We start from the raw sequence: 21,395 nt of genomic DNA on the forward strand, positions 1-21,395 counted from the left end.
AAGAAATAAGAACTTTTCTATCTTAATGCAAGTTTGTTATTCATGCATGAGATGAAAAGTTTCTCCCTTGCACTTGTAATGGCACCATTTTATGGGACGTTGTTGAAAAATGCTAATTCAGCATGACTTTCAAAAATGCTCATACTGTAGCAGCATTGCTTATTTCTATACTTTCGTCTGTGAAATGTAACTTGGGGCAATTTTTTCTCACTGTAAGAAATTGGCAAAATGTGACTCCAGGCTTTTAAGCACGGTTATAGAGGACCTTTCTGTGTAATTTATTAAAGCATTGCATTGTAGATTAGGCTTATAAGATGTTTACAGATAACAAGGTTCATTCTGAGACTGTTTTGCACTTAAGCCTTAGCTATTCAAATGTAAAATGTTTTCAAGATAGCATCTCATTACATTACAGAATCCCTTAAGTACAACCTGGAGAGGCTGTAGCCTGTTCACAATAATTAAAGCAGCTAAAGTAATGCCAGAAGGGAACATCTAATTTTCAGATTTACATAAAAGAGCTGTTAACCAAAAAGGAGAAGAGGAACTTTTTTCCTTTGCCACAGAGACAAAACAGATTGGCAATTTGACAACATATTTGGCTACGTATTTTATCTGCTCCTATGCACAGACTTGGATGCATCTCTTTTTAAAATCAGTGAAGTAAATTTGCTATTTTTATCTTGAGATTATTATTTTTTTGCTTATAAAAAGGGTTAATAGAAAGGCTTCAGTAATTTTTTGCTATACTCTGCTAAATCTTATGTGTTTGATCGTAAGAATAAATGTGTCCGATAACCTTTGAGTCATTTGACAAAATATAAACATGGTATTACTTAGAATTAGGGCTCATTTTTGTGGAAACATTTTAAAACAGGAAGTTGTCTAAGAGAAATGACCTCCTGGCACAGCATTTGTCATGCAAGCAAAGTTACTTCTGCAGCTTGGAAACTGTCTTTCATCAGCGATGACTGTTCTGTATACCAAACATAATACTCATCTGGATGAGTTGGAGACTAGAGTCACTTTCTAAATTGCCTCAAGTACAATTTTCAGCATTTTATCCTCATAACATCAGCATTAAAAAAAGCAGCAGTTTTTTACCTTTCACTGACCTGTATCAAAAATAATAACTATCAACTCATTGACGAATTGTGTGTGATTTGATGTGTATTTAACTACAATATTTTTTTGTAGTTAAATAAGTATTAGATCTAGGTTAGGGCTAGGAACATGCTTTGATTCAGACTGATGCTCGTGTAGTTCTTTAGTTGTCTTATGGATTCAAACATCCTGTCTATTAAACAATTAACATATTTATTTGCCTTTTGTGCTGTGCAATCTTTAGAAAGCAACAGTAACTTGTTAAATACCGCAATTGGTCTAAAAGAAAACTGGAAATTGGCGTTGGCCAGAAAATGTCTGATCGTTGCATTTCTAATTCTTTCTTTGCATTTCTAATGAGAGCAGCCTATTTTATAATAGATTAAAAAGTGTCATCTTCTCATCTCCATTCTGTTTTTAGCATGGAGGAGATCCTGACAGAGTAATCTTATACCCTGAAGATCAGACAAATGAAATTACAAATGAAGTATTTCCCTGTGAACCAAAAATACTTTATACATATGATTACATTACACTGTTTTTCTATTTCTATATGAGATATAATAGGGATTATTGTTTTGCACATGTATCTCTTAATACATGTGAAATAGTTTGACTATCTCTTCAGATAGTCAAACTATCTGACTTTTCATGTGGTAAGATTTTGGTTGTTGCTTAAATTCATGTTGTTAATATTTATGCATGTCCTCCTGTTTAGAGTCCAGTATCCTGCAGCTGAAGCTGAAAGCTTTGATCTTAGATATCATTCACAACATCAGCGTGGCGAAGCAGCTCAACCAGGCAGGCGTCACCAGTACTGACGACTGGGCATGGAAGAAACAGCTCCGCTTCTACATGGGAACAGACAAAAGCTGCCGCATACACATGGTGGACGCACAGTTCAGCTATACCTATGAGTACCAGGTGGGACGAAAGCAAATATAAGCATGTCAACCACAAACCAGCTCTACGTTAACTTAAAATAAAGTCACTTATTCTTCACACCTTGCAGGAATTTTCTTAGTACCAGAAATGGTAATTCCTCTTTTGACCTTTTGAGGGCACTGTTTATGCACATATCACAAGCTCAGAATAACCTTGCTGCAGATAACAGCTTTTTCCCCACTGCAGTTCTCAGTAAACACATGCTATACTCAGTCATACTCTTTACCTGTATTTTGTTTTCCTTTTCTTCAAAGATGCCTCTTTGTTTGCCTTTTAGTAGTTGCTGATGTGTTTTTATACCTTTGGTGCCATTTTGCTAACATTTTTACTTCTTCTTTTTAACTGATTCCTCTATGTCACTCGTTCTCTCTTTCAGGGGAATGCTGCTAAGTTGGTACACACACCGCTGACCGATAAATGCTACCTGACTCTGACTCAGGCCATGAAGATGGGGCTCGGTGGGAACCCCTATGGGCCTGCTGGCACAGGAAAGACTGAGTCCGTCAAAGCTCTGGGGGGACTCTTCGGACGCCAGGTGTTGGTGTTCAACTGTGATGAGGTGCAAAGAAACTTCATACGTGGGCAGGAATAGTTGACTGTTAACACTTTTTAAAGGGTATTAATGTTTAAAAAGTATTCAAATTAAATCCTTCAACAACGATGTAATTTGAAGAACTTGAAAAATGTTTTAAGTCAGTTGGATGAGACATATTGTTTTATGATATATTTGCATTTTGTTTTTCTTCCTTTGGACTAAATGGAAATGTTTCCGATTTCCATTTAGTTCCCACATGTATTTTTTTGGGAACAAATTAGATGAGCTTTACTATCGTATGATATTCTAATAAGTTGATTATTCAGTAAGGATTTAGTTATTTATTAGGTTCCATTATTTGCAATGTTATTGGCATACAGTGGCTCTCAAAGTTTGACCACTCCTGATAAAATACCAGGTTTTGAGATTCAAAAATTAGTCAATGATAAAAGTCATGGATGGATTGATGGTTGACTCATTATTGAAGAAAACACAACATTCTTTTTTCCCCTCTTTCTTTTCCCAGGGTATAGATGTGAAGTCAATGGGAAGAATATTTGTTGGGTTGGTAAAGTGTGGAGCGTGGGGCTGCTTTGATGAGTTCAACCGTTTAGAAGAAGCTGTGCTATCTGCAGTTTCCATGCAGATTCAGGCCATCCAAGATTCATTGAAACACCACAAAAAAACCTGTGAGCTGCTGGGAAAGGAGGTAAGACAATAAATAAAAGTAGAGCCTGACAGATTCATTTTAAACTGCTAAAACACAACAAGTTAAACAGTTATATTTTGTGTGATTGTGCAAGTTTTTTATTATAAAATTGTATATGCTACTTGCTTGTGGTACAGTGCCTTTTACTGATGTTCACCTCAAGTCAAATTCAGTTTTAATTGGTTATTTATTCATTGTCTATTAGTGTTGTTGTGTCTTTTGCAATCAGTCAAAGAAAACAAAAGTGTTAAAATAATATATATAAAAAAGTTTTGTTTATGGAGAAGAGCTTTTTTATTTCGTCCTATTTTCCAGGTGGAATTGGACCCCAACTCTGGGATTTTCATCACTTTGAACCCAGCAGGGAAAGGCTATGGGGGGAGGCAGAAGCTTCCAGACAACCTGAAGCAACTGTTCAGGCCTGTGGCCATGAGTCGGCCAGACAATGAGCTCATTGCTGAAGTCATCCTCTACTCAGAAGGCTTCAAAAATGGAGAAGTACTGGGACGTAAGCTTGTCGCGATCTTTAACCTGGCCAGGTAAAAACTATGTGGGGAATTCTTTGTGGTATTGACATTTGTTTTGAAAACTTCCTATTGCAAATGTTACTCTGATTTTGTGATTCATTAAGTATTACGATCACTAATGTCTAAAAGTGTATATTAACTTTGTGAGTATATTTTCCCTAAATGTTCAACCTTGAGAGCTACAGTGGGTGCTGAAGTTAACTGAGACTTTGTGGAAATAAGCCTCTATTTGTGTATCCAGGGAGTTGTTGACACCCCAGCAGCACTATGACTGGGGTTTACGAGCGCTGAAGACTGTGCTTAAAGCCTGTGGCAGTCTTTTACAGCAACAGAGGAGAGGTCATAACAAGGAGAGGAGTAAGTCCCCAACTAGCTCTTTTTTTTCTCCAATATTTTTCTGAGGCAATTTTACCTCTCCAATCTCAGAGCATGACAAGAAAATTATAAGGAAATGGTTGCTTTGCTAATCTCTCAAGAAGTATCCTTTGCTATCCCTAAGCTAAAACACACTTGTGGTACACAAATCTGTCACTGAGTATCATATTTGAAAAATGTTGCAAAAGCAGAGGGAAATATTTGAAAATCCTATTGAGCGGTATGACCATAAATCCATCAACTGCTGAAAGAGAGACATCTTTATTATAGTCAGTCCTACAATCAAATGATATGACTGATGCTTTCTTTCCTTCTGAATTTGAAGTGATTCTAATAAAGGAAGTCATTTGATTTGTAGGATGAATGGAGTTTGGAAGAAAAAACAGTAAAAATGGCTGCAAGTGTCATGAATTGATGTTTTGACTGATTATACTCCCTAGTCTGAAAATATTAGTTTATGCTATGAGAACGAAGTTAAATAGATTGTTTTTCATCAGGGCCTGAAGGCAGAGGTTTTATTGTCTGACACTTTCCACAGTAGTATAGTCATGTCAGAATCTAATATCACTAAAATACTGACATTAGATGCTGTGTTAGGAAAATGACTAAATTTGTGGCAACTTCAAGAGCATTTTGAAACGGTTTTTCATGCATCCATGCATATTGCCAGGCTTCTTGTGCAGTCTGGAAAGGTGTGTAATTTGATTTCAGGTCTGGATAAGTATGGAAATAGAAAATAAGAATATTAAGAAATATTGATTTTCCACACTCCCATACTTTGCTTTCCGTTGCTTTGTGGTCTGGTGGTAGTTGTGGATGCAACCTTTAGGGTGACAGCCCCATTAAAATGCCTAATAAAGCAAAAATCATATGGACAAAAACATTGCTGTGGAAGCTTTAAAACTATGTAGATCTTTTTTGTAAAATTTAGCTGGAAGCAGAATCCTGTCATGCCACATATATTGTAATAAAATACAATTTTAGTTTCCAAAGACCTCAAATGTTTAAGTTAACTGCAGTATCTCCTCTCCTGTTCATCAAACCTCTTGTTAGCGGTCTCTTATACCTGGCTGTCATTTTTGCTTTTGTTCCACTCACCACTTCCCTAACTTCCTAGTGCTTTCCTCTCTGTCTCTCCTCTAATTCTCTCCTATCCCTTCTCTGTATTTCTTTCCTCCATTCTCTTTGAAATCCCAATGGTCCACTACTCACTTTTTATCTGTCCAACATGCAGCCAGACACTCTACGAGTCTCCAAGGTTGTCTTGTTTGTCTCTGTGTTGTGTGTGTAAAAAAAAAAAAAAGAATAGAAAAAAAGACAAACCGCAATTGTGCCTGCAGGAAAGACAAATGACTTTGGAGAGAACAAAAGTATTGACAAACTCTTAAATTATGATAGGTTTTCGCAATTAGCACAGTTTTAACAAGGGATGTGCGTAAGAACAAAGGTAATAATGACTTCAGAAGTTTACTCTTTTGTCTTTAATTCTACACCGGCCTTATTTTGTTTTTTCTTTACAGTTTTAGATTTACAACACGTTTTTAATGTTGTCGGTATTGTCTCTTTCATCCACAAGCAGTTCAGGAGAGTAATCTGGTGGTGCAGGCACTGAGACTGAACACCATGTCCAAGCTGACATTTGCAGACAGCTCTCGTTTTGACGCCCTGGTCAGAGATGTCTTCTCTGGAGTTAATTTCACTGATGTGGAGGACCAGATCCTGATAGATGCATTAACACAAGTCTACTCGGAGGCACAGCTGGAACTCATACCCAGCCAGGTGTGTGTTGTGCATTCAGAATATTCTGGCTAAACAACAAATGTTTTCAAAAATTAGAAGTCAAAGAAGCACTAAAAGAGGCTGATTGTTGACTGTTTCAGCTGAAGAAAGCAATGGAGCTGAATGAACAGCTGAGACAACGTATGGGTGTAGTGATTGTGGGGCCTAGCGGAGCTGGCAAGTCTACGCTGTGGAGGATGCTAAGAGCTGCTCTCAACAAGACTGGCAGAGTGGTGAGAAAAAAATGTCCATCTTAGATTTTCAGAAATTAGTATGCACTTCCATCTAAATTATTAATAATACTATTATTAATCATTATGATAAATAACTTTCTGAGAAAATAAATTGTAGGTTTTTATTAACTTTGAGCCATGATCATCAAAATGAACTGAAATAAACAACTTGAAATATATCACATTGCGTGTAATGAATCTTAACTTACATAAGTTTCACCTTTTGAGTTAACTGAAAGTAGTTGAACTTTTTAATGAAATTCAAAAGTCTTAGCTGCAGCTATAAGTTTAGCATGATCAATATTGGATTTTAACATGTTTATGTTGCAATTTATTGTTTAACTTGAAGTAAAATTCTTTAGAAACATCCAGATTTACGATTGTTGAAAAAATTGAAAGCTTAGTAAGAGAGTTAAAAAAGCAAGCTTTCTCAAGCCTGTCATCAAGGTGTGCTTCTTCTGATCTCTGAAGGTGAAACAGTACACAATGAATCCTAAAGCCATGCCCAGGCAGCAGCTCTTGGGACATATAGACATGGACACCAGAGAATGGTCTGATGGTGTTCTCACCCACAGCGCCAGGACTGTGGTCAGAGAACCACAAGGTAAGATGCACCCAAATTCACCGATGTGTGCTGCTTATCAAGACATTTTACATCTGAGATGGAGTTAAAATACTTATTTAAACCCTACCTATTAAATTTTATTTTGACATAATGACGCTGACTGGAGTATGGTACATGCATTGTACTCCTTTTGTTTTCTAGATGTGAACTCCTGGATAGTGTGTGATGGAGACATTGACCCAGAGTGGGTTGAAAGTCTAAACTCTGTCCTTGATGATAATCGTTTGTTAACCATGCCCAGTGGCGAGCGTATCCAGTTTGGACCCAATGTGAACTTCCTGTTTGAGACCCATGACCTGAGCTGTGCCTCTCCAGCAACCATATCTCGCATGGGCATGATCTTTCTCAGGTCAGGCAGTGTTCAAAGAAAGCTTAAACATGCAGTTGTGTCTGATCTTTTCAATTTCTTAGTGTGTGGTTTCATTTTTTTATGAAGTATTATTTTATTGATTTTGGCTGTGTTAAGTCATTGGTGTGCAGCACTTTGGTGCAATGTTTGCTTTAAAGTGCTGTTGAAACAAAATTAACCTTTACATTTATCTCTTGTTCTTCCTGCTTGCATCCCTAGTGATGAAGACATTGATGTTAGTGCTTTAGTGAAGTCATGGATAAGGGGTCAGCCTGAGGAGTGTCGCAGTAACCTAGAAAACTGGCTGGGCGACTACTTCCAAAGAGCTCTGGACTGGGTTCTTAAACAGGCAGGTTACTTCCAATAGACCATGGGTCAAACATAACAATCTGTTATTGTGGTTAATTCAAAATCCGTTATTTTTTCTTTGAGGTTTATTCAATGTTGATAGAATTTTACACACCCAAAAAACTGTGGCCGTGTTTGCTAGATATAGGTAAACTCTAGACTTGTCCAACTACAGGTGAATGTATTGGCTACATTAGTTTTTAATAGCTAACATTCTAGGACCACTAATCACTTCTTAAAAACCAAGACTCACTTCTTATTGGCACTTATGTCTTGAGTGAACCTTGTATATCTCAGATTCCATCTTTTTTCTGACCTCCAGAATGACTTTGTGGTGGAAACTAGTCTGGTGGGCACAGTATTGAATTCTTTGTCCCACCTCAATGCTGTGTCTGAGAGAGGAGAGTTTATTGTTGGTCTTCTAAGGGGCCTTGGAGGAAATCTCAATCTCAAGGCACGACATGAGCTTGCTAAAGAGGTAAGAACTGTTTTTTTTCTTTTGAGTTGTAATCTGCAAGTCTTAAAGTCATAATTAAGTTAAGGTTTTTAATCCTGCAGTTGCTGAGCTGGGCAAGAGAAAGTCCACCAGATGCCAGAAAACCACTTGATACCTTCTATAATTCCGACAGTGGCCACCTAGCAGCTTATACATTTCAACGTCCTGAGGAGCTCACCTTGGAGCATTTTTTTCACACACATGTTCTACCTGTAATAGAGACTCCTGGCATGCAGAGAGGATTGCACGGTTTCTCCCCATGGCTTACAGCTCGGCACAGGCAGCCCTTCATGGTGGTTGGACCAGAGGGCTGCGGAAAGGGGTAGTTACACATGCACTACACAAGTGCACACAAACACAATATGCAGATATGTTTAAGCCATAAAAAACTGTCAAGTGGTTCCCACCTTTTAGGTTTAATCTGCAGTTTCCTGCACTTGAAAAGGCAGCTTGTTTAAATACCACTTAAACAAATAATTATTCTTGAAACTAAGTGTAAAATATTCAGCATTAAGCTACCCAAAATCAAGTAAACATTAGTTTAGTTAGTTTTAGCTTTTATGTTTTAGATGGTGCCATTTAAAAATACACATTTTAACAGCACTTTAATAAATATTGACCATGTGCAACATGAATTTTAAATTTCCCGATTTTTACCAGGTTCAGTTTTTAGAGTGATTTTAGGAGGCAGGTGGAATACTCCACAGTCGAGCACGTACGGGTATGAATATTATTAAACACTCCTCCTCGGCACTCTGTGGGTTTGGAAATGGGTTTGGGAGTCAGTGCCTGAGGATACTTGCTGTCCCCTGCAGGTTATAACAGAATAGCGCATCAGTACTTCAGGACCTGATGGTTAGAATTCCACAAATTAGTTTTTCATGGACTCACCAAGAGGCCAGCCATTGGGAGATTATTTCACTGACAACACTTGAGAAATGTTGTGTTATAAGTGAAATTATCTGCCAATGGAACTAATTCTACTTTTCATCAATATCAAGGAATTGTTGACTTAAAACAAGCTAATATAGCTTGCTTAAAAGTTACTTATAAGTTAGTTTTGTCTTATTTCAAATGTACTAGGATATTTGCACTAGAAACTAGGCCAAAGTTACCAGATTGTGTTTTTGGCAGAGAAAACTGTTTTGAATACAGATATATGTTCATTTCCTTCTTGTATCAATCAATCAAGTGTGTTTGTATAACATATTTCATAGTTCAAAGTGCTTTACATCATAAAAGCACACACACAAATACAAAGTTGTAGAACACAGTCAACAATTGTCAAGTGCCATCGTTATCATTGATTATGTTTCAGAAACAACTCTAAACAGTTGGGGGGTTTCGTCACGATTTAAAGGCACTCAGTGTTTTGGTTGTTTTGCAGTTTTCTGCAAGACAGCTAGTTTATTCCTGATTTGTGGTGCACAGAAGCTGAATGCTGCTGCTCCATGTTTGGTTCTGGGAATGCAGAACCAGAACTCCTTAAACTTGTTTATATTTTCTCATATTAACACCACAAACATCTATGTGCTTTATTGGGATTATTTGGGTTACATCAAAACACAGTTACTCATAATATTGAAGTGAAAAGAAAAGGACACATGGTTTTTAACCCCTTAACCGTCATAATGACCGGTGTTCTCATGTGCCCATTGACTTACATGTAAACATTTTGAGGGGGACACCTAAGGGGTTTTAAAAATATTTTTTCTTCAAAAAAATCTGTAAAGTGTGGCATGTCTTTCTCTTCACACCCCTTTCACTTTGTTGCTGAGTGTTGACTCATATAAGCTGAACACAAATACATGCCACATTTTACAGATTTTTATTTAACCAATAGTAGAAAACCTGCATGAAAATTCAAGATTTTTATCTAACATATAAATAATTTAATTCTCAGGTGACTGATGTGGAAAAATTAAAACAGTATATTATTGAATAAACTTTTTCTTCAGAATTACATATCCAGTTGTCCCATTTTCTTATCTTGTTCTTTTTTTTGGAAAGAAAAGGTTAACAAGATCACAGTGGAGAAGAATTTATTATGCTTTAGAGACAGAGTTGTTTAAATCAAGCCCGGGAAATGACAAAATCACACAATCAGCAACCAAATCAAAGCAACTTTTATTCAAAACTTGACCTTTCTTATGAAAGCACTGACAGCTCAAAATAAGAATGCAATCTGTGTTTACTGCTCTCAGGTGTGCACATGTTCACCAGGAGTTGTTCTGTTGGAAATAATTGCGTCCTTCACCAGGCACTAAAAGAACAATCGCCACTCAGTTTGCCTTTTACTCTTAAGTTCAGTCTGTTGTTTTTTTTTTTCTTATCTTGCTCTCCTGTGTCTAAAAGGTCACTATTCCAGGTAGGGCACTGGGCTTGTCAATTGATTCCTCAGAAAAATAACAAGAAATTTAGTAACAAGCAATATCAGAGCAAAATTTAATCCGCTTGTACATGCAGTCACTTGCCAGATATTGTCTCATCCTCATAAAATATGTATCCTTCCCTTTGGGTCTGCAATTACAAACATTGTCCTAAGATCCAAAGAGACTCTTTTATTAAAAGCAACACAGATGTAGTTCTTCTCATTCTTGCTCACTGTTCTGACACAATCCAAACATAAATGATACTGAGCTGTGTTAAAAGTAAGCTATATATTTAAACTGATCTGAAATGTTGCTGCGGTATGTGATCACGTCTAGCAATACACAAGTGCTTACAAGTGCTTGAGTGTTTTATTTGTCCCCTTTTTGTATATCGCTTACTATCTAGCATGCTCCTGCGCTACGCCTTTGCCTCACTGCGTTCCACACAAGTTGCCGTGGTCCACTGCAGTGCCCAGACCTCCTCTCGCCACGTCCTCCAGAAGCTCAGCCAGACATGTCTGTTGCTAAGCTCAAACACGGGCCGGGTGTTCAGACCTAAGGACTGTGAGAACCTAGTCCTTTACTTAAAGAATATCAATCTGCCCAAACCAGACAAATGGGGAACCAGTAACCTTATAGCCTTTCTGCAACAGGTAAAGATGATCACAAACATGGAGATCAGCTAATATGATGTTGTCCAATTACATCAGTGAAGTAAAGCCAGTCTGACATAATCTTACAGTAGCACCTCTTTTACTCTTCAATTTTGATCCAGGTTTTGACATATAAGGGGTTTTATGATGAAAACCTGGAGTGGGTGAGCCTTGAGAATATTCAGGTGGTGGCCTCCATGTCAACAGGAGGTACAGTCGGCACCCATTCACTCACCTCCCGTTTCTCCTCAATCGTACGCATCTGCACCGTAGAGTAAGTGTGCAACTACTTCCACAGACCTAAAGATTAGTTAATTCAAAGTAACTAATTCATTAGTTAATTTTGAACTTTCTATTCTATTTTCCTCTGTTACTTTACTCTGCGTCTAGCTATCCAGACAGAGAGCAGCTGCAGACCATCTACTCAGCTTACCTTCAACCAATTCTCCATCATAGCCTGGGGAACCAAGCTGCCTGGGCCAGCACAGGAAAAACGCACCAGCTGGCAGGATCTCTTGTGCAAGTCTATGAACAGGTATTGAGAGAATTCATTTTCAGGGGTTGTTTTTGCCTGACTATATGTCAGGGAGAAACATATAGTCATGGTTATGGCTGATTCAGTTTAGATGCAAACTAAACTGAATCAGCCATATTCCTTTAGCTCTAAAGATCTAAAGAATCTTTAGATAATTTTGGGAAGCAGATTACCTCGTTTGACCAAATATTTCATCAATGAGTGCAAAACAAAGGAACTGGCTGATTCAGTTTAGATACAAACTGAATCAACTATAGTGGTTATATGATTTCCTGTTGATGTTTTCCTAAAAAGAACCAGCTTTAGTGTCATGTCATGGATGCAGGAGTGTAGCCATACCACAACACTCAGAGCTAATCTAATTTAAATGTCAACTAGCTTAAATGGTAACTTTTATGTTTCATAAATGTATTAAAACTTCCAACTGATGTGAAGTTGATCCTTGGAGGATTCCCCATACATTAGACTTTAAAGGCTGTGTACAGAACAGTTCTCCTTACCTGTTGTCAAGGTCTGGTTCGCTTGGTTTTGTTTTAACATATACTGTTTTTGTTTCTGCCCTTATTAGGTCAGAACAAGGTTTACAGTGGACGATCACAGTCACTACCTGTTCACACCTTGTATCCTCACGGAATGGGTTCTCAGTTTGCTGCGATATGACCTTACTGCAGGTAACTACAGCCAATAGTCAAATTTCACTTAAATCAGCATCTGGTCATGTTATGTGTTTTTGTACTTTTTCAATAAAATGTGGTTAAAAAAAATGTTTTGCTTTTTTTAAATAAAAAAAAGTAAATCTTCTATTCTTTTGAAGAAGAAAATACACCATTGATCTTGTTTCTGTAAATAACTTTTTATCCATTTTAGATCTAAAGCTTATGATAAACAAAAAAATTAGAATTTAATGACAAGTATTAAGTCCTTGTGGTCATTTCAGGAAAAAAAAATTGTTGGGCAAGATGAAGCTTCAATATACGTAATCATAAAAAAATCTCCATGAGGCTTAGTGTTTGGATGCTCTAAATTTTTACCACCCCCCCTTTTTTTTCATTCTTTCTCATCTTTGTTCAGTTCCTTTCTGTCACTTGTCTTGCTCTCCTTCTTTGATCCTGTCTTCCTTCTTCTCTTCTTCTGTTGCTCATTTTCCTTTGTCGAATGTATTCCAGCTGTGATAGTCTCATTATTTACTTTAATTAAATGTCGATATACAAAATTCTCTTTTCCCATGATGATCAATTCTTCAACTAACTTTGCATCTTCTTCCCATTTCCCTACCTTGCTGATTACCTTCTTTCTGGTATGTATAAACTTTCTCTTCTTTTTTCTGTGATTTTCCTTGTGCATTTGTCTTTGCTGAGTTTGGCTATACATGCATGGTACCATTTTTATTCACTTTTATGACTTTGGTGTTTAAGTCATTACAATGTGACTTTTTGACAGCAAATTTAAGGCACGGAATCATCTTGTCATCTCGCTACAACATACCTATATAACATACCTAGATCTAGCTGTATATATGGATATTACATTTAAAACTGCCACCTACGAAAAAAACATTTTTCAGACTAGTCACCCCCACCTACGCACACCTGCCAGAAGGCCTTCCTACAGTGACATCATGCTCTGAGAAAGAGACAGCTGGGAGCCCTTCAATAACTGGTTTGAACATTTTCTAACAGCACAGCCTAATGTGGTACACATAGCCCTCAGACACTCCAAATACCAATTTAATGGGATATGAAGGCATCTGTAGAATCCAAGTCCACTCCACAGAGATACTAGAACAGTCAGAGCCTAACAAAACAAACTATCACCCTGTGAAATGTTTGTTTTGTGATTTATCAGAAAACAAACTCTTCTGAGCAAAAGAGGTTTTAATAGCAAAAGAGGGATCTGCTCATAGTAGTGGCCTTAAAATTATCCATGATTTTTTGTTTAGTTTTTAATAATGTCGCCAACTTTTTATGTCGATTTCCAAGTATGAATTGTGTTTTTCTTTAGAACTGAGAGAGTTCTATTTTACTTATTTTTACTAAAGTAGCTGCCACAGAAACTCCGTTGGTTAATACTTTGTAACTCATTCTTATGTTAAAATGTCATACTATTGAGCAAAACCACAGTTATGGAAAAATCTGTAAAGTATTTTTTTCTTTTCTATTCATTTTATTTTAATTAAAAATTGGGAATAGAAGTTCATAATTGTAATGTTCATAGCAAATCTATATATTTTTTTGTAAGTCAAAGTGTGAAAATGTCTTTATTTGTGTATCCTCTTCCTTTTCAGCTCAATCTAACTTAACAGATAGCATCTTGGAAGTGGTGGCTTATGAGGGCAGGAGGCTCTTCAGAGACCGGCTGGTTTCTTCTAAAGACATTCACAACTTCGACAACATTCTCTCCTCCATCATTCAGGGAGACTGGGGCTCTGCTGCTCTAGACAACATGAGTGGTATGAAGCAGCTCTTACTTAGCTAAATCATCAGCCATTATGTTTATTCATAGCAGAAATATGTTTTATACTGGAGATAATTTGCTTCAAGCTGTGCATATCATGTACATTTGCCAAATGCCACTCATGCCTGAAGAATAGCTGTAATGTATAACCTCAGAGTTTGTTTGACAGTTTTACATCTGGCAGTTTTTCTCCTAATGGTCTTTCCACGTTCTGCGAACCTGCAGCAAATTAATCATTTCTTTCTTTTTCCCAGTTGGTTTGGTTTCTTTAAATCACATGACTAACACACAAATTGTGTGATTAGTGAAGTATTTTTTCCACTGATTGTAGAGGAATGCCCCCCAGTGGTGATAAAATCTAATTTATATCTACATGTTGCAGGTTGGAGGTGTCAGGAATTAGCTATAAAATGGGATTGTAGATGGCAAGGTGTCAAATATACTTTGCTTGAACCTTCTAGAATAAAAAAATAGATCAAGTCATATATGAATTAAGAATACCATCCCTTAGTTTCTATGCTGTATAGATCATCAAAAACAGTGTGAATGTTTAATAAAAATTGTTCTTACACCATTTCAATCGAACATGTGTAGCTATGTTATTAATTGTTTGGACTATTTCTTTCCCTTTCTGAAGATGGTTTCTATGTGACATGGGGATCCTCTGAAGGGCCTGTCATGACTCCAGGCCAGCCTCTGCCTCCTCACGGAAAACAGCTCGGTTGTCTGGGTTCTGCTGATTTGAAACAGGTTATACTGAAGGTATGAACAGAAAAAAAACTAAATATTTTCTGTATCGGTTTGACTGTGCATAAATATGGGTTTACATGCACAATTAATCACATTCTTACACCTTAATTATAAACACTGTTGTCATATGCTGCCACTCTACTCTTGTGGGTTACACGCTTGTTTTTTGTTGTTTTTTTTGTTGTTCATCACATTTTTCATTCATTTTATTGTTTGGTTCATGCTTTCCTTTCTAACAGGGAGTTACACTGTACAGTCGTGACAACAAAGAGCTCGACCTTCTACTGTTCTGGGAAGTGTGTGACTTTGTGTCCAGAGTGGATCGGGTCCTGAGTCGACCTGGTGGCTCTCTGCTTCTGGCAGGAAGGAGCGGAGTGGGTCGGCACACCGCCACGTGCCTGGTGTCACACATGCACGGATACACCTTGTTCACACCTAAAATCTCCCGTGGATATACCCTTAAAAATTTCAGCAATGATCTTAAGATGGTGAGAAAGGCCTAATTGTCTTGGCTGCTTTATATGAATGTCAAACAATTACATACATTTTTACAGAATGCTTGTAGAGTCTCTCACAAAATAGCTACAAATGGCTTGTGATTCATTTAAACATTTTTTTGTCTTTTCATAGTAATTAACAGCAATTGTTTTAGCATAAAGAAAAAAGTTATTGTTACCCAAATAAGATTTTGTCTGTATGCCTCTGTTGTATTTATACGGACCTTTTTTTATGTATCAGGTATAACAAATATGTTTGTGTACATGACACTTAGGTGATGCAAATGGCCGGTCTGGAAGGTCAGCAGGTGGTTCTCCTGTTGGAGGATTATCAGTTTGTCCATCCAGCTTTTTTAGAGATGGTAAACAGCCTGCTGTCTTCAGGTTTGTATTACATAATCTGCCTGATCACAGGATATTTGGAAAAAAATATAAATATCACATGAATATTTGGAGTCCATGTGACTCCAAATATCAACATTATATTTGTTTTCTGAAACTGCTATTTGTGGCATCTAAGGAACTTTAGATGCTTTTTATTAAATATTAAAAACAAATCTTAAAAATGGCTATGGCAACACATTTAAAAAGCTGAGAAAAAGGGAAACAAAGGGAAAAACTTTACATAAAACTGCAGAATTATAATACCACTGCATAGGCTTGTACATTTATTGCATTGTTTGATGAGCGATGAAAAGTGATAAAAAAAAAACCTCTACAAAAATGTGGGATTCATGTTTGAACTCCAACCACTGCTGAAACACTATATCATATTGATTTCTTTGCATTCACGTTTTAAGCTTGTATTGAAAATACCTAGTAAATTTAAGTCAGGTAAAGTCATGTACTTTTGGCATTAAAAATGTATAGGAAGCCTTGTTCTGCTCTTTTGATCTGAAACAAACGGTTCTGCATCTAGGTGAGGTTCCAGGTCTGTATACCCCAGAGGAACTGGAGCCTTTGCTTTCATCACTCAAGGATGCAGCATCCCAGGATGGCTTCACCAGACCTCTCTACGACTACTTTTCTCACAGTGAGTGCAGGATAATGATTACAATAATATTCCATATATGCCCATATTTTTTTATTTATTTCAGTACGTGCTCATCTGTGAAGCACGTACTCAACCTCCTATCTCTGCCAATTTTTGTTACACGTGTTATTTCCTATCACAACTTGTTCTTGTCTTTGATTTTATCTGACTCTGGTCTTCTGTGTCCTCGCTGTGCAGCGGTGTGAGCTGTAGATACAGTACTGTGCCACCAATGCTAAGGTTACTGTGAGAAAATCAAATCAATAGCTGTATTATTGTCACAGTTAACCCCCCTGAAAAGCTCCCTGCGCAATTTCACTTTCCACCTCTGCTGCAGCAATATATACTGAAAAAAATTATCTTAGACACCAAGCTAGTTTCTGTCTGTACCGTTTGTGATAAAACATCCAATATTCATGTTATTCAGGAATTCAACAGAACCTCCACATTGTCCTGATCATGGACTGCTCCAATTCTAACTTCACAATCAACTGTGAAAGTAACCCAGCTTTCTACCGCAAGTGCTCTGTCCAGTGGATGGAAGGATGGTCAGAGAGCAGCATGAAGAAGGTGAGTGCAGGACAACCAACTAATGCTGCTGAGTTTTTATGCATTTTTATAATTAATTTTGAACTATAAAATTTAAAAAGCAATTCACAAACAAAATTTAATTGTTTGCTTGATACGAGATTTATATATCAGAAACAACAGATATTTAAATGAAAGTCATTTCCAAACCAGAAGCCTGATCCAGTTTCTCAAACATCCCTTATTAGGAGGTGGTCTGATGGAGAGGTTTGTTCTGAAAAAAAGGGTAAATGTATCTTCAAAGCCATTAAAACAGCATCTTTAAAACACTGCAGTAAAGATTAGGTACAAGGAACATGTCTTATGGACAAATTATTGGACAAAACATAATCTGACTTTATAAATTCACCTATAGATCTTCTGTCCTAATGAACTAAGGTTACCTTTAAATGAACTAAGTAGTAGAGCTACTACTGACATTAGCAGTGCTTTGTCAGACTTCCTCTCCCATAGACAGTGCTTGTGGATGAGGGTTTTGTGTTTTTACTGTTTGCTTTTTGTCTTCTCAGAAATTATTCAAATTCTTGCTCAGTACAATGAATCTAGTCAGTGACTAAATTCATAAAAAGATATTGTTTTAAATTCACATGAAACTAACATGTTTTATCTATGACTCCAAAGGAACAGATTCATCATTGCTTTCTATGAGAATCTAACATTCCCTATTTTGGATTAGATTCCTGAGTTAGTGCTGGCGAAAACAGAACAAGGAGATGAGAATGAAAAAAAGAAGGCAACCAAAAGGAAAAGCTCAGGTAGGAGCGGATGGACAAAAATACAAATGTAATATTTTTAAATGATTTAGGACATGGTTCTATTTTTGTGTGTGTATTAATGATTTTTTCTGGGCTATTGTGTCATTTCCTTTTATAAGTTCATCAATGCATGTGCGTTAATTTTTAAGAAATGTGTCTGACACGTCCTTAATGTACTGCTCGCTGTCTTAATGATCCAAAAATAAATTTGTGTTTTTCAAGCTAAAGTGCTTGTAACAGCTGCATCCACGCGTGCAATAAAAAGATTGCTGAACATATGTCTTGCTAGATATTATTTTTCCATGTTTTGTTCATTTATTGTTATGCTCTCATTTAACTAAAACACTCTTTAAAATAACACTTCAGATGTTTGATTGAGTCCAAGTCAAGGTTGATGCATAAAGTATAAACATAAAGAAGTTTATGATTAAAACCATTTTTATCCTTGAATATCAGCAGGGTCAGAACCAGGAGACCTGGGTCGTTTGTTCCTAATGGTTCATGAATCATGCAAAGAAAATGGTGCGACTTCAAGCCAGTATATGGCCTTCCTGCACGTGTACACAACACTACACAGCCGGAAGCAAAACCAGCTTACGACAAGACAGCAGCATCTACAGGTAAGTGTCAGCCATGCATTATGCACCAAATAGTTTTCCCATCTTTACATCCTTTTCTTTAAGAAATATTTTTTCTGCTATTATCTACTTTCTTGGGAGTTTTGCCTTCTAAAAGTATTCATACATCTATACATTAAAATATTTTTGTATTACAATATTTCACATTGTAAACACATACTTCAATATTTTTATTGGGATTTGATGATATATGATGATATATGATGAATATATGTACAGTGCAGTTAAAGGTGATGAAATTGAAAAGCTTGTTTGTATGTATTCGACCAGTAGTACTTTGTAGAAACACCAGCTTTTCAGATTTGTTCTGAAAAATAGTATAAAACAGTAATGATGTTCAAAACAGTTAAAGTAATAAAATGTTGTTTTGATCAAATGGAGAGTACCTTCCCTAGTAGATGATTAAAACATATTAATGCAACGTTTTTTTTATTTGGTAAAGTATTTGGGATCATGTAATTTTGGCACAATGAGATTTTTGTTAAGACAACAATCTTAAACATTTACAAGTGAGTGTTTTAGTAAGATGCCACATGTTCCCAATTTGCATAAATCCTGATTGTGTCTCATCTATCACATCTTAAGTTAGCTTGTGTCTTCAGGCAGGTGTGTCCAAGCTGAACGAGGCCAAAGCATTGGTTGATGATTTAAAGAGGCGAGCTGCCGAGCAGAGCGCGCTGCTGAAAACCAAACAACAGGAGGCAGATGCTGCCCTGCAGGAAATCACCTCCTCCATGCAGGTGTGTTTGGGTGTACATGTATGTTTGTGGCAATCATTGCTAAGCCGGGCAATTCTCCTCCAGGCTTTCATGTCTTTTGCAACCCACCTCTTCTCATAACGCACCAAACTTTTCCTGGATTTCCCCTGGCTGTGCCTTCCTGTAGTGAAAACTTTTTTATTTACCTTATGAGCATATGTGCACTTGTTTGTTTTGTTTCTTCTCATCTCTTGATACTTGTTTCCATTTTGGTTTCCGGGTTCTGTCTTGAGGACAGACAGCTGAATGTAAGGACGGATAAAAAGGAAGCTGAAATTCTTCAGTATTCACTCTGTGGGGAATGTGCATTTTCATTTTGATGGAGTAAGGAGGGAGAAAAGTGAAAAAGTAAAACAACAAATGTCAGTGGAACCAGTTTGCAGAGAGATAATTAACCACTAGACTCGTCCCCTTGGACTGTAGCAGGGAGGCTGCCTGTGGAGAGCAAGACAGCAGGAGAGAAAAAAATGAGCTGAGACAACAAGAGGAAAGCTGCAAACACACATCTATTGAGGCTTAATCATAACGGAAACATTCAATCCAGCGTGCAGTAAAGGGCGTAAAAGTAGTATATTAGTCACCTTTTGACTTTGGAAGAGTTCAATAAATTAAGAGTTTTGCATCGGATCAAGTGTGGCTGGACGATATGGCTGAAAAGTGTATCACGATATAAGCATTTAATTTCAGTCAATATCAATAATTATTGATACATTTTTGTTGTTGTAAATATCTGAAATGCTGCCAAACATCCTTTTCTGTTATATCCACAGTTTTTACTCTATGTCATTGTTTATTTTAAGCAGCTATGAGGCACAGTGGCAAAACCTTAAACTGTTGTTGCGCAAGTTACACAATAAGTTGTTGCTGGGTGACCAAAGAGTGAGTGAATTAGTTGATGCCAGTCACCATGCTTAGCTGGCCGTAAGAGGTTGAGTGGCTATTTCTTGTCCAGTTCTAGTATAAAGGCATATGTTATTATTAATAGATCTCAAAAAATGTAATTTCCCTTTTCATCCTGAATTTCAATTTCTGTCTTTGGTAATCCCAAAACTGGATCCATGAGAAAGGCTTGTATGACATAAAAATAAAAATTTTCCATTCACTCAATACTCAGCATGGCATCTAAACTTTGGGCATTTTCAGATGACCAACTATTTTAATTTTAATTCTAGCAATTCTGCCAAGAAGAGTGTTTAATAAGCTAGGATTATCACAGAAACTTTTTTGCTTCAGATTGTGAATTTGAGGTGCATCTCAAGGGACTGTTAATCTGATATTAGTTAATCTAATATTCAATTAGATTAACTAATATCAGATTAGTTAATGTGATATTAACTAATCTGAGTTTGAATAAATTCAAACTTGAGCACTCGATTTTTGCTTTTGTAATTCAAATAAAAATTTTTGAATAATAAGCCTTTGCTGAATGACTGTAAACCTTCACAAGAACTGCATCATTAATAAGTTGAATATCAAAATATTAAATATCCCCTTTTTTCTCAAGCACCTTGCTATTTTTTAGTTTGTTTTGTACTCTACTTTAGGTTATCAAAGTGTATCATTTTAATTTAGAGCAAGTTCTTTTTTTACCAATCCAGAATGCCAGTGACCAGAAGACAGAAATGGAAAAAATCAAAGAGAAAATGGCTCAGGAAATGTCCAAGATTGAAGAGAGAAAAGCCAAAATAGATGATGAGTTGAAGGAAGTTCAAGTAAGTTCTTGGCTTGACTGCCTTGCCCATTACTAGAAAAGCATGCCTTACATTTTCAATGCTAGCAATCTCATCTGCATTATCGCTCACTTAACCATGCTGCCCTGCAGCCTTTGGTAGATGAAGCCAAGCGTGCAGTTGGAAACATCAAGCCTGAAGCTCTGTCTGAGATCCGCTCTCTCCGCATGCCCCCTGATGTCATCAGAGACATCCTTGAGGGAGTACTGAGACTTATGGGTGTCTTTGATACCACCTGGGTCAGCATGAAAAGGTAACTTTTCAACTCCTTACTGACTTCTCTGATACCAGAGTGCTCTCTCTTGCTTCTCTTTAACTCTGTTGTTTTCTGCAGCTTTCTGGCTAAGCGTGGTGTGAGGGAGGATATTGCTACGTTTGATGCTCGAAACATCACCGCAGAGATCCGCCAGAGTGTGGAAGAGCTCCTCAACAGGAACAAGGCTTCTTTCGACCCTAAGGTCAGACAGCCGTGGTTGCAGCCGAATGAGATATAAATGTGTTTTTGGTAGATGTTAGTATTCTCTTGATGCTGTTCTGTTTCTGGGGCTTGGAGGTGACATTGTGACTGCTGTGTCTGAGTTGTTTCTGACAGTAGGTGCTGTTTTTG

The 21,395-nt window shown here is 37.1% G+C and overlaps 1 protein-coding gene across 8 annotated transcripts in view; it reads left to right on the plus strand.

The window, feature by feature from the left end:
• The window catches only part of dync2h1 (dynein cytoplasmic 2 heavy chain 1), a 104,687-nt gene that overhangs the window by 19,558 nt on the left and 63,734 nt on the right, over positions 1–21,395 (plus strand). For 3 of the 8 annotated variants that reach the window (XM_032545462.1, XM_032545461.1, XM_032545466.1), the window contains exons 36-63: positions 1,823–2,028; positions 2,426–2,608; positions 3,111–3,293; positions 3,609–3,832; positions 4,062–4,177; positions 5,772–5,974; positions 6,076–6,207; positions 6,679–6,811; positions 6,974–7,181; positions 7,401–7,530; positions 7,852–8,007; positions 8,088–8,347; positions 10,804–11,050; positions 11,173–11,324; positions 11,441–11,585; positions 12,154–12,256; positions 13,870–14,034; positions 14,677–14,801; positions 15,029–15,277; positions 15,562–15,670; positions 16,206–16,319; positions 16,747–16,889; positions 17,584–17,662; positions 18,119–18,282; positions 18,903–19,040; positions 20,657–20,770; positions 20,881–21,041; positions 21,123–21,246. In XM_032545462.1, the coding sequence (XP_032401353.1) occupies positions 1,823–2,028; positions 2,426–2,608; positions 3,111–3,293; positions 3,609–3,832; positions 4,062–4,177; positions 5,772–5,974; positions 6,076–6,207; positions 6,679–6,811; positions 6,974–7,181; positions 7,401–7,530; positions 7,852–8,007; positions 8,088–8,347; positions 10,804–11,050; positions 11,173–11,324; positions 11,441–11,585; positions 12,154–12,256; positions 13,870–14,034; positions 14,677–14,801; positions 15,029–15,277; positions 15,562–15,670; positions 16,206–16,319; positions 16,747–16,889; positions 17,584–17,662; positions 18,119–18,282; positions 18,903–19,040; positions 20,657–20,770; positions 20,881–21,041; positions 21,123–21,246 (4,466 nt within the window). The remainder of the gene's footprint in view (positions 1–1,822; positions 2,029–2,425; positions 2,609–3,110; positions 3,294–3,608; positions 3,833–4,061; positions 4,178–5,771; positions 5,975–6,075; positions 6,208–6,678; positions 6,812–6,973; positions 7,182–7,400; positions 7,531–7,851; positions 8,008–8,087; positions 8,348–10,803; positions 11,051–11,172; positions 11,325–11,440; positions 11,586–12,153; positions 12,257–13,869; positions 14,035–14,676; positions 14,802–15,028; positions 15,278–15,561; positions 15,671–16,205; positions 16,320–16,746; positions 16,890–17,583; positions 17,663–18,118; positions 18,283–18,902; positions 19,041–20,656; positions 20,771–20,880; positions 21,042–21,122; positions 21,247–21,395) is intronic. The other 5 variants (XM_032545464.1, XM_032545468.1, XM_032545465.1 and 2 more) reach the window with 4 other exon arrangements.

This window comes from Xiphophorus hellerii, chromosome 18, assembly GCF_003331165.1.
Source record: "Xiphophorus hellerii strain 12219 chromosome 18, Xiphophorus_hellerii-4.1, whole genome shotgun sequence".
Classification (NCBI taxonomy): Eukaryota; Metazoa; Chordata; class Actinopteri; order Cyprinodontiformes; family Poeciliidae; genus Xiphophorus; species Xiphophorus hellerii.